Source organism: Candoia aspera, chromosome 3 (assembly GCF_035149785.1).
Source record: "Candoia aspera isolate rCanAsp1 chromosome 3, rCanAsp1.hap2, whole genome shotgun sequence".
NCBI lineage: Eukaryota > Metazoa > Chordata > Lepidosauria > Squamata > Boidae > Candoia > Candoia aspera.
In genome coordinates, this window is record NC_086155.1 from 31,545,750 (window position 1) to 31,558,192 (window position 12,443).

General features: G+C 36.7%; 1 protein-coding gene across 3 annotated transcripts in view; it reads right to left on the reverse strand.

Moving 5' to 3' along the window:
* Positions 1 to 12,443, reverse strand: part of TOX2 (TOX high mobility group box family member 2) — a 259,168-nt gene that overhangs the window by 14,025 nt on the left and 232,700 nt on the right. For all 3 annotated transcript variants that reach the window (XM_063297236.1, XM_063297234.1, XM_063297235.1), the window contains 2 exons: positions 8,162 to 8,242; positions 765 to 1,172 (listed from right to left, as the gene is read on the reverse strand). In XM_063297236.1, the coding sequence (XP_063153306.1) occupies positions 765 to 1,172; positions 8,162 to 8,242 (489 nt within the window). The remainder of the gene's footprint in view (positions 1 to 764; positions 1,173 to 8,161; positions 8,243 to 12,443) is intronic.

Below are 12,443 nucleotides of genomic sequence, written 5' to 3' on the forward strand. Positions count from 1 at the left end.
TTTCCTCCATAGGATCCAAGACGCATAGGAAGACTGGAACACCAACATTGTAAAAGCTGGCGAGATCGAGTTTTTCACATGTTTCGGGGAGGGAGGTAGAGGGGTTTTAAAAGGAACTTTCTTAAGCCCCTGTATCTCTTACTTAAGCAAAAAAACAAAACTAAACTAAGATCACTAAAATAATTGTTATCAAATTTTAGGAATGTAAAATGAAGATGCTCTGGAAACTATAAAAGCAGTACAGGGAGTTATATGGAGGCAATGTGAGAATATATACTGAAGATGTTGCCTAGTCTGGCAATGAAACATCTGCAAGAAAACAACAAAGCTCAGAGAGCACCAAGGACTCCAGAGAAAATACATTTCTACAAATCTACAAATACATTTCTACAAATGGGAAATGTGAAATGGTATTGTTCAAAGTGCTTGTAAAATTTCATGGATGATGAAAGCCATGCCTGCAAGCACCTCCTTATATTGAGATCTGGTTAACCATGGTTTATTAATTACACCACAACTGGCTGGGTTCACATGGTATACTAAGCCAACAGGCTTCTTTTTGGCTGGACACACAGTGTGGCCCCAGTCCATGCTCTTCTAGAACCCCTTTTCCTATAATTTTCAGCGGAGTAGCAGGACTGCTAAAATTAGGGAACCCCAACAACATGCCATAAGAGACTCCAAGATCACAGTATCACATTTAATCAAGCTGTAAACGTGCATGGCCTGTTTACAAACTGTCGCTTCAGAACTCAGCCACTCACCTGCTGGCCTGGTGGTGAAGAATTCATGGGGGGCTGTACCTGTAGTGCCATAGAAGGAGACAAAATGGGTTGCTGTGGGACCTGCTGCATGCTGAGGGGCTGGTTGAGGATGGAGCTCTGCGGGTGATGCAAAGACAGTTGCTGATGGAGAGGGGGGCTAATTTGGAAAGAAGGAGGTGGTGAGGCACTGATACTGGGCAACATGGGTTTGGAATTGAGGGTCCTGGAGAGGCTGGGGTGAGGGTGACCGCGGTAACTCTGCAGATCCGATGGGGACAAGAAGGAGCCCAAGCCAGGATAAGGTGATGAGGCTTGCGGTGGCATTGTATACAAGGGCTGTTTGGGTGGGATCATTTTTGAAGGCTGGCTGCTTTGAACATTTTTTGTCTCGCCTTGGTCAGCTGAACTCTGTGAGAGAAACACAAATACAAACACACGGAGAGAACAAGTTGCAAGTGAAAATGAGCTAAGTACAACTTGGACATACGGATTAATGAACAGCATTGTTTGCCTCTCTACAAAATCTTTGTCTTTGCTTCCAGTTTTGATAAGTAGAGAAGTCTAAGAACAAGTTTAAAATACATGACTGAATATTCCTTTCCAACATATGAATCTCATATGCAGATTAAAAAAATACAGTGCAAACCAGTATGACATGGAGACGTGTTCATAGTAGCTTTTCTTCACTTCTTGTAACTTAAGATCACTGAAGCAAGCAGGCAACTAAGTTAGTATTAATGCCTCATATTCTATATAGTTCTATGACATCTGTGGCTAATGCTATCTTCTTTTCTCTCTGATCTGTATAAACTCTGCTAGAGATTTCACAATCCCCTTAAGTAATGTGGAGTGACTATTTTAGAAAAACCAACAGCTCGATGAAATATTGGATTTCATAACTAAGATGTACAATCATAATCTCTAGACATCTTAGGGCTGAGCCTTTTGTTTTGTTAGATACGGGAGGCTTGCTGTGCCATGCTTGATAACATATACTGCATCCTTGGTAAAATGGGCACAGCAGCGTTTGCATTTTCTGCACTGGATGAGCAAAGCACATCTTCCACTTCCCATCCTCCTTACTTTCTATAGAGGCACTAGAGAGAGTGTACTGACCAACTGTATTTCTGTTTGGTTTGGAGGCTGTAGTGCCTCGGATAAGAAGTCTGTGCAGAGGGTGGTGAGGGCAGCAGAGAGGGTAATTGGGGTTTCACTTCCTCCCATTCAGGATATAGCGCATAGATGTTTGTCTAGAGCCCAAAATATTGTCAGTGACCCCTCCCACCCTCATTGTGGCTTGTTCTCCTTGTTACCCTCTGGGAAAAGGTTCCGCTGCATTTGATGCAGAACAGCTAGATTAGGTAATAGTTTTGTCCCCTGGGCTATTAGACTCCTGAACTCTTAATAATCCCCTCTCATTTCATTGTGGCACATGTTGTATGTAGGACCGTGATATTTATTAGGGATAATGATTAGGGGAGTGGAATGGTAAATACATACATACATACATACATATATATATATATATTATAGTAATTATTTTTTTGTGAGCCAATTGCAATGGAATTTCATTTTAATGTGCACCTTGGTGTGTAGTGGAATGACAATAAAAGTCCTATTCTGTCCTACTCTATTCTATTCTGTTCTGTTCTATTCATATTGGATGAACAGCTTAGTTCACAGAGATCCAGGTAACAGAGATCAGTTCCAAAAGCCCTTTACTTTCTCTTCCTTTTTTAAGGATTTAGTCTTGGGGGTTCTTTTCCCCTCCCAGCTGTGAAGACCGTAATACATGCATCCAATGAAAGTGTTTTATTCCCCTGAAGGCCACTACATCTTCTGCTTTAATTGTGGACCTGAATCACAGTGTTCTAGTATAAATTGTGTACAATTAAGTAAAGGCCTACAGTTTTGGATGACTATTTTAGATGAAGATCAATGATTTTTAAATGAAGATCAAACTTGCTGAGTTTCCCAGAGCTAGGTTGAATCAACTACAGAAAACATTTTGCACATAACACTGTAAGTAGTACCAGCAACACAAATGGACTTAGGCTTAATTAACTTAAGGCCACAGCTTAAACACAAAATAATGCTTTGTACCTAGCACCTCCTAGGATTAACCTTCAGAATCTCTCGTTAAAGGATCAAATGACAGGTAATTTTTTCAAACACCTGAAGAGCCATTGCTAATCAAAGTGGCCAATATAAGTCTAAATGAAAGGCGGTTTATTATGATCATTATTTCATTTAGCTGCACTTCTTACTTGTTCAATGCTTAAACCAGAGGTTGGCAGACTTTTGGGGCTCCTGAGCTCAAACTGGAATTTTGACAGCATGCTGTAAGTGCTTTCACAAATGCCTGCCATGGTGGGTGTAGCGATAAAGTTTCCTTCAAACTGAGCTTGATTCCTGGTGACTCTGTGGACACAACTGTGTAGTTTTCTTTACAAAAATAAGGAAATAACCTGCTATTTTGTTCTTCTGGCATGCCATCTTGCAATCTAGCTTACAAATTTGGGATTTCTTGGCGATCTCCCATCTAACCAAAAGATAAGATGGTGATGTTGATCTTCACTAACCCTACTGCCCCTACAGTTACATTCTTTGCTAGCATCCTTGTTTATTTTCTGACCAATGGGCAAATTCACAGGGAAAACGATTGGGCTATAGCTCTAATCACATTTATTTTCCAAGAATGCCTATGTAGCCTACATGAGAACCTCAGACATTCTCAGAAATAAATTGATCTTCAAGCTAACACTTCGCTTTACAATCAGGCAGTTTCCCATTTATTTATTATTTTAAAATTAAAAACAGAGCCTGAGATGGGAGCCTAGCAGGTGCCCATGAGCACCATGTTGCTAACCTCTGTCCTTATCCATCAGGATCCTTCTTTATTCTCATAGTTTTGACAAAATTGCATATATTATCTGCTGTGCCACCTGCTTACATTTTGTGGATTGCTTCAAATGTAGACAATTTCTAACAGAATTTTATTTATTTATCTCTCTAAGGCAACAGACAGGTTCTTAAGGTATTTGCTAGCAAGGATAAATGGGAAAGATAGGGTTTTTCTCTCCAAAATCTTCTATCCCAGATACATTTAAATATGAAAGTCATATTTTAAAATTGTCTTTTTGAAAAAAGAATTCCACAACAGTTACCATTATTGCTTTGCTAAATGCTGTAAGATAGTGTGCCAATGAATTATATGCAGCATGAATGGAATACCAATATCAGAATATTCAACCTTAAACTCATTCAGTACAGTTTTGAATTTTTTGAAACACTTAAACCAATGAAAGGGACTCAGATTATTTCCTTTTTGACCTTTTTGCCACAGCTCTTAACCTTCAAGCATGGCTCAGTTAACTCTCCAGGCAAAGTTCCTTAGTGCTCACTGCACAGCGTGAAGTGTATGATTACTTGATTTTAATTATACTAAAATTAAAATGATGTAGGGTTTTAAAAAGTAAATTTATTTCCTTATAATATTAACATTAAAAGCACAGTCTCTGCCTGGCCACTGCATGGTTGACTTATGTAAGGAATTATGTAATATAAATCAAATAAATAAATAAATAAATAAATAAAGACTGAGGGAGATAGGGCTCTGTGTCTACAATACAAAGAACACTGTCCCACCTTCTCCCTCCACTGTACTTTTTCCTCCGGACCACCCTCCGTCCACAGCCTGCTTAGTGAAATCACATTCCAATAGCAAATGAGAAAGCAAACAGGTGTATCATTAAAGAAAATGCCAAGTGACTCTCTGTGAGCTGATAGGCAAAGCGTGATCAGTAAATCAAGACCCTCTTCTTTGATCCTCTCTGTGAGATATTTCTGCCCCCCTTTTAATATTATTTCATTATTTTGAAATAATGTTGAAAGCAAAGCAAACAAGCATTCAAAACGCACTACTAATTAAGAAGAAAAGGAAAAGGCCAATGTTAGCTGTAACGTATAATTCCCTTACACGTAACAGCTTGATCAAAGATGGCAGTTCCAAACCCATTTAAGAATTCCTATGGATTAGCAAGATGGATAGGCTTTAAAATATTATTACAGTCCAATGTCTCGTTTGCTTCATGAAATGTTCCATTTATTTTCTTGCTTCCACAGCCACTTAATACCATCAGAGTGACTAAACCATCTGAGGTTTATATTCTTATTGTCTACAATGCATCTCTATGATATCATCCAGTAATAGTTGCCATAAGTTCCCCACAAACTACTCCTTCAGCATAGACATGCTGCCATTATTATACTGTATACAGGGAAAATAACAACTGCATTACTCTTTGCTCATAACTGATTCTCAAGTGCCCAATGGGTCATACTGCATCTATTAAAAAATGTAAATGTAAAAACAGGGTATGCTGCCCCAGTCACCTATTAAATTAATCCTGAAACAGAATTAATTTAGTAAATCTAAATCTGATAATCTTACTCTTATTTTTTCTCTCTTTTTTTCTTTCTCAACTTACCTTTTTTGTTTACATTCTCACTGGGCGGTGTTCACTTTTCAATGCATTCATGTATACATTCTACACTTCTATCAAATTCCAAACAATTCTACTCTGACTGATCATATATTAAAAATTATAGCTGTTTTCTTTTTGTCCCCTTCTACTACTGGAGGACCATTCCCCAAGTTTTCTTCCATATACCCAGCCATAAAATCTTCAGACAATTGCAAATGCTGCATGGAACTTGAACAGAGAGTGTTTTGTTCTAAGTTCACATTTGTAGCAGAGGTAGCTCACAAGTGACATGCATTCTTGACCTCTAATCCTATGAAAATTGAAAACCGCAGTCTAATGATTCTGTATCTTAAGTGTTAAGAATTTATGTTCTATGAGTAAAATACGAAAATATGAAGCATATGGCAGAAAGAAATGGCCAATTTGTTCATCATTCATAGTCAATCCATTGTTTAAGGTGATGCGGGAAATCCATGCTTGCCAGTTTCAAAGTACCTCAGTGATTAACTGTGATATAATACTGCAGTTATACAACACTTATGTAAATTGACCATGGATGACTGTTATGTTATAATTGGCATTCTTGTTAGTTTTGCTTTCTTAAATAAGAGAACCTGACCAATTTATTTTAATAAAATATGTCTTTAAAATACCTCTTTCCTTTAGTTAAAAACATAATGTAGTATTCTGTTTTGACATTTATCTCTCAAATGATCAAAAATGCCATCTCTTTCCCTGTAACATGGTTCTTCATACACCCACCCCCTTACTTTCTAATGCCTCCATATTGCAAATCTGTCATGCTTTAAACCCAGAAGTGCAATGCTAGAATTTTGTGTTCCTCCACAAAGCCTTGGCTGGGCTCTTCAAAGTCCTTCTAAAAATGCTGGGCTCTTCAAAATCCTTCTAAAAATTTTTATTGTAAACCTCCCAGAGTCTCTGGTGGGAGGAGATTGGCGGTGAAAAATTTGATAAATAAACATTTTAAAAAAATGTAATTTTTAAAGTAATTTAGACAGCCAGTCTGGGGTAATAGTTAAGGTCTTGAAAGCTTCATGTCTACTCTCAAAGACAGAAGCTCAGTGGATGATTCTGCCTAGTTACTCTCTTTTAGCCTAACATATCACACAGGACTGCTGTTGTGAGGAAAAATGGAAGCACTACATACATTACCTAGTTCTTCTGAAGAAAAGATGGGATACAAATCAATCAAATAAAATTAATTAATAAGTAAAATTATTGAATACAGGGAACAATTATATTAATGGTAAATTGATTTTATAGTAACAGTTAAATTACATGCCATTCAAAGCCCAACTGTAGCCCTCAGCCTGAAAAAGTTTACTCATTATTTTCACATCATCAATTGTAATAGCTACTGCCTTTAGAAAACCTCAGGTCTATATAGTAAAACAAGGCCTATAGCTACCGCGAAGCTGATGAAAACAGTAGGGCCACTATATGAAGACTACAAAACTCTTGTTAATTGCTAGATAGCAGCAGAGAGATATAGAAAACTTTAACTCTGTAATCATCCAAGTTTTGCAACCCTGATATGGTAGTCCTAGAAAACTGATTAGAATTATTTCATACAAAATTTCAGGACCTAATAGGCAGATCTCTGGTGCTGTACCTATTTCTCAGGCAGTAAACCACCAACTGTGTACATACTTCAAGAAACTCTTCAAATCTTGTTTACAACTGAGAGGTACAAAAAAATACAGAACATGAATATGACTTCATGATGATAATACCATCTAATTCAGCCTTCTCAACTTAAATTCCCATCACCCACACCCATTGGCTGAGAAGATGGGAGTTGTAGTCCAATACAGCTGGATGGCAACACATTGCCATGTCAGCTCCTGCTAAATGAATCTTAGTGGAAGAATAAAAAAGAGTTAAAAAATATCAAGGCATCAGGCATACCTACACTGGATGAACTGAACTTGAATCACTCCCTGCTCTGACTCTGCACTTGTAGGCTTTGATGTCAATCTCAACTTCCTGGTTTGTGAAAACATCAGATCATATGCCAAAGGGTATAAAGACAGCAAAGAACCAGGTTATATGCAACAACAACTTGGGAAGGATGCTTTACTTAGGAGAAACTTATAACTTTGAGTAGGCCAACTCTTTCATTCAAAGCTGACAGCTGCTGGCTGTCTTTGGGGGGAGGCTGAAAATGTCTAGTAAAAAAAACCTCTATTTAAGAACAATCTGGTACAGGAACAAATTTGTGTAATAAATTGATCGTGTGTACTGCTAAGACATGTCGGTCTTCATTAAAATTTTTGCCTCTTTGCCTGACAAAAAATTCTGATCTGTTAATGAACCCTGACCACTGTTCAAATCTTTGTGCATCTCAATCCCTGAATAGACTGGGACTAACATATGCCTATTGATTCTTCTAAGACCACTGTATTAATTCTTACCCTGGACATGAATGCCTTTGCTAAAGCTTTTGGATCACGATATAGACTGGGGAAGGTTGAGTTAATAGAAGTTATATTTTAAGGAGCTTCGAATACATGCAGAGATGTTTCAATTTCCCTTAATTATGTTGTAAAACAAGTATTTAGACAGACTTCCAAATCAAAATAATGGATCTAATTGCAACATAGAATGAGCCCACAAGCCTTGTCTCCAAAGATTGCAAAGATATCCCAGAACATTCAATGTTATTTTCATGAAACCAAATAAATTAGGATCCTTACTATGTATCCTTGAGGCATGCTGGAATATTTTGCTTAGCTCTCACAGAACATAGCTAATACTTAAAGTAGTTTTGATAGCTTGGTTATAGTCTGTTTCTTACAAACTTGCTCCTCTCCAGAGATGTCCATGAGTTGCAACTAATTTATCATTGCTACAACCATCGAGATTCACATATGAAGCATAGTCTGTTACCTTGGAAACCAAGCTGGCCCGGTAGGCTGCCAGAGCTTTCAGATATTCCTTCTTTGCTGCTTCAGTTTTCCTTTTATATGCCTGAAAAGCCCAAGAAGAGAATATTAATTAAACAAAAGGAACAGGATGATACTGCTCTGATTGCACAGTTGCTTACGTCTTGCATATTGCTCAAGGGATCTGTGATAAGTTTGTTATAAATCCAGTCTTTGTATACGCGTGATATGAAAGTCCATTTTATATGCTTTTTCCAAAAACAGAAATGCAGGCCCAATCAAATCTACCAAAAAACAAACAGAGGTTAAAAATGATAGCTGGGCTTATCATGGATGTTTCCTATCTGTTTTTCCATCATATTAGAACATTTATCTAGCCATTCTGATATGATTAAGATTGTTTGCACCAGTTAAAATGCTATTTTAGAAGTGGCATGGAGGTATCAAATTCAGAGAAGGTCTATTTAGAGCTCTAGCAACAAATTATTAGTTGCTCCTTTGTGGATGGGATCAAAAAAGTAATTTTTACTTTTGATTATAAGTAATGGCAAGGCACCAGGACTTGATGGATTTCTTGTGGAGTGGTATAAAGTATTTGTTGATATATTTTATCCAAACTCTATCAATTATATGCAACCAGATTTTTTAAAGTGGCATCTTATCCTTTTCAGTTAATGAAGCATATAGCAAGTTATATCTGGTAAAGATCATATATTAGGTGCTAACATCCTATTTAACTGATTAATGCAGATATTAAAGTCTTTAACTTGTTTTAGTCAACAGACATCAGCAAGTGATTGCTTCAATGGTCAAGAATAATCAAACCCGACATGGATCAGATAATATTTGGCTGTTAATTGTTAATGTTATTGATTTGAGTAAAGATGGAAAAGACAAAGCCTCAATCCTATTACTTGATGCAGAAAAAGCTTTCAATAAAATCTGTAGGTAGCATATGCATGTTGTGATGTGAAAGGTCCCCTGTGCAAGCACCGAGTCATGTCTGACCCTTTGGGGGGATGCTGATTTCATGACGTTTTCTTGGCAGACTAGGGGTGGTTTGCCATTGCCTTCCCCAGTTGTCACCTTCCCCAGCAAGCTGGATACTCATTTTACTGACCCCTGAAGGATGGAAGGCTGAGTCGACCTGAGCCGGCTACCTGAGAATCCAGCTTCTTCTGGGATCGAACTCGGGCCATGGGGAGAGTTTCGGCTGCAATACTGCCGCCTACCACTCTGCACCACACGAGGCATGTTACCATAGCTAAATTACCTTAGCTATGTATTTCCCATAGGATTTATAAAATGGGTCCAGTTTCTGTATGCAGTCTTAAGTTTCTGTATGCAGCCTTAAGTCTAAATCATTAGCTAGTTTTTAAGCCTTTATCTATCCTTTTTCACTCTATAGAAATACTAGATAAGGATGTCCATTTTGATTTTTGTTTGGAACTCTGTTTTTTCTATTAGACAAGCTAATAATATCAGGAGCTTTTTTGCACAATTCATTAGCATATAAATTGGTATTATATGCTAGAGATATTTTATTGTTTGTTTCCGATCATACTTTGATTCTGGCTCTGAGGTATTTGATTAATAAGTTGGGGCAAATTAAGCAATGCTCTGTTAAGTGATCAAAGATGGAGCTGGTATCAATAAGCAATTACCATTTTTGTATCTGTACTGGATTTATTAACTTTTAGGTATTTGTATTCCATGTGATATTCCTCAAGTAATTACATTAAATATAAATAAGATATTCAAAAAAATTGGATTAGGTAAGCATTCTCAAAATGAATGTACTGTAATTCTCAGGATACTTTATATTGTACATGGAATTTCCATATACGTATCTGAAAAAACATTTTCAAAAGCTCAATATACTATTTGTCAATTTCTGTGGGGTTCCTCAGTTCTGGAGGTATCTTTGAAAAAGTTGCAGTACTTTGATAAAGGTGGGGGCTTTAGTTTCCTGCATCTTGAGTTATACCATTATGTATACCTTTTCACTGGTACCAAATCTTGGATACTTTCACTTAGTATATACTTCTCTTTCCTAGGTCCTTTTGGAATATTCACACACAGTACTTTTTGTTAATTGGACTGTTTTGAGTTCAAGATAGATTACTTTTTTTATAGTAAATTTTATTAGGTTTCAAGAGAAGAATAAAAACTACAAAAAAAAAACTACAAAGGAAGAAAAAACTTTAAAAAGTGTGGAAACACAAGAGAATTTTTTTTTCAAATTTACAAAAAGATGTGGCTTATGACTTAACAGCAAGGATATACAAACATTTCCATAATCAATCTCTTACTCTATATTAAATCAAAACACCACATTATTTCTGTAAGTCATTCCACTTTAACACATAATAAAAATCACTAAGTACAGTTGCTCCTCCATCTTATATTAAAATAAAGAAAAAAAGTTCATATAAATCTCCTAAACATCTTTCTCCCTCCAAAAGATAAAAATATTTAATTATTCCCTTCCTATCACTATTCTATACATTTCTGTCTAATAAGAATCAAATTAAAAAGCACATAAGTTGTCTGCTATTATACTTAATAGTACAACAGTTTTAATAATCTCAATCTTAATAAACCCAAAAAACAAAGACAATTCAAAACAGTAATCTCAATTCTTTAAAAGGGAATAACATCAATCAAATCCTTAAAAGCAAACCAGATAAACATTCTTTAACCCTAATGCAACAGTTTTAATAATTTTCATCTTAATAACCCCCCCAAAAGCCAATTCAAAATAGTAAATCCAAATCTTTAAAGGCAAATAGCATCAATCAAATCCTTAAAGCAAACCAGATGAACATTCTTCAACCCTTATCCCACTTCAAAATAAACCAAAGCAGTTACATATCCCCACAATGTGCACAGAGCTTTCCTCCTGAAAGAATCAAGCAGCCCAACTGGCCCCCTCAAAGATTCCAGGTTCTTTTCATGGCATTCCATTAGGAGATCGATTTTACTTATGGCTTGCAGATCACTCTCTCCCTTAGATTTCTCCAACTCGATTATCCAATCTTCATTCAGCATCTCGATAAAAATCCCAATCTCAGTCTTAAAAAAAACCCTTTCTATTGTTCTTAAATTCCTCAATTTCATCCACCACATCCCCAACCTGACGGCACATTTTAGATCTCATATTTTCCACAATGTCCTGAATATTTTGCATAAAAGTTTGATAGAAGTCAGAAGAAATCTGTTTAAAATCCTGGTAAAAGTCAGAAAGAATCTGTTTGAAATCCTCCATGTCTCAAGCAGTAGATTATGGTGCCCCCTAGGAGCTTAACCAGCGAAATGGAAGATATGAAAGGATTCTGGAATGTGTTTATATAAGTGTGAGATATGCAGACAGTTCCCCAAGGAAAGTAGAAGCAGAAAACTGAAAGTTCAAAACAGCTGATTCAACATGTAGGAAAATGCTAATATCTTCAAATTTAGAACAAAAATAGTAACAGGAAGACAATTGTTTACTCTCAATCTTTGGAATTTCCTTTGGAAGGAAAACAAAATCCAAAACTTAAAAGATTTTTTTTTTAAAAAGTCCCAAAATAACATTAAACACCAAGAGAACCAGCTTCTCCTCGCTGTAGACAGCCTTTCTAAAGCCTCGCTATAGAAAGTACATATACTTAAAAAATATACAAATTGGTGATTTAGAAATGGGGTGGCCAGTCTTAGTGTCCCTTTAAGGCTACAGTGTGGCTTGGAAAGTGATGAAATCCCCACCTCCCAGCTGGCTCTTACCAGTCAAAAGCAAAATGCTGTTTGCGATCTTCTGGCTGCAAGCAGCCATCTGGAGGACAGATGGGATGATTCCAGGTATTCTCCTTGATCTGGAGAAAGTTTCTGGCCTTCAGGAAAACCTGCCTGAGCCTGAAAATTACCGCATTGTCAGCTCTGTCTGCTGAACCAGCAGGCACAGCCATTCAGTCCGCCATTCCTACCAGAAGGCGAGTTCAAAACAGATTACTGTAGATACATTTCCTGTTGCTATTAAATTGATTCAAAAATTGTGCTATACTACTTCTGGAAAATTGAACTTTGAATCTTTTTCTCATGCTAAATTGATGATATGGAGTACTCCAGACCTTAAAATGGATTTTAAAAACCCTTCAGTGTGGAAGATTTGAATGGATGTTGGAGTTTTTACTTTAGATCAAATATTGAAAGATAATGAGTTTTTATCATTTCCTGTGTTAAAGCATAAAAATTATTTGCCTTTTGCCTCTTGTTGGCAATATTTATAGCTATAACTTCTACTAACA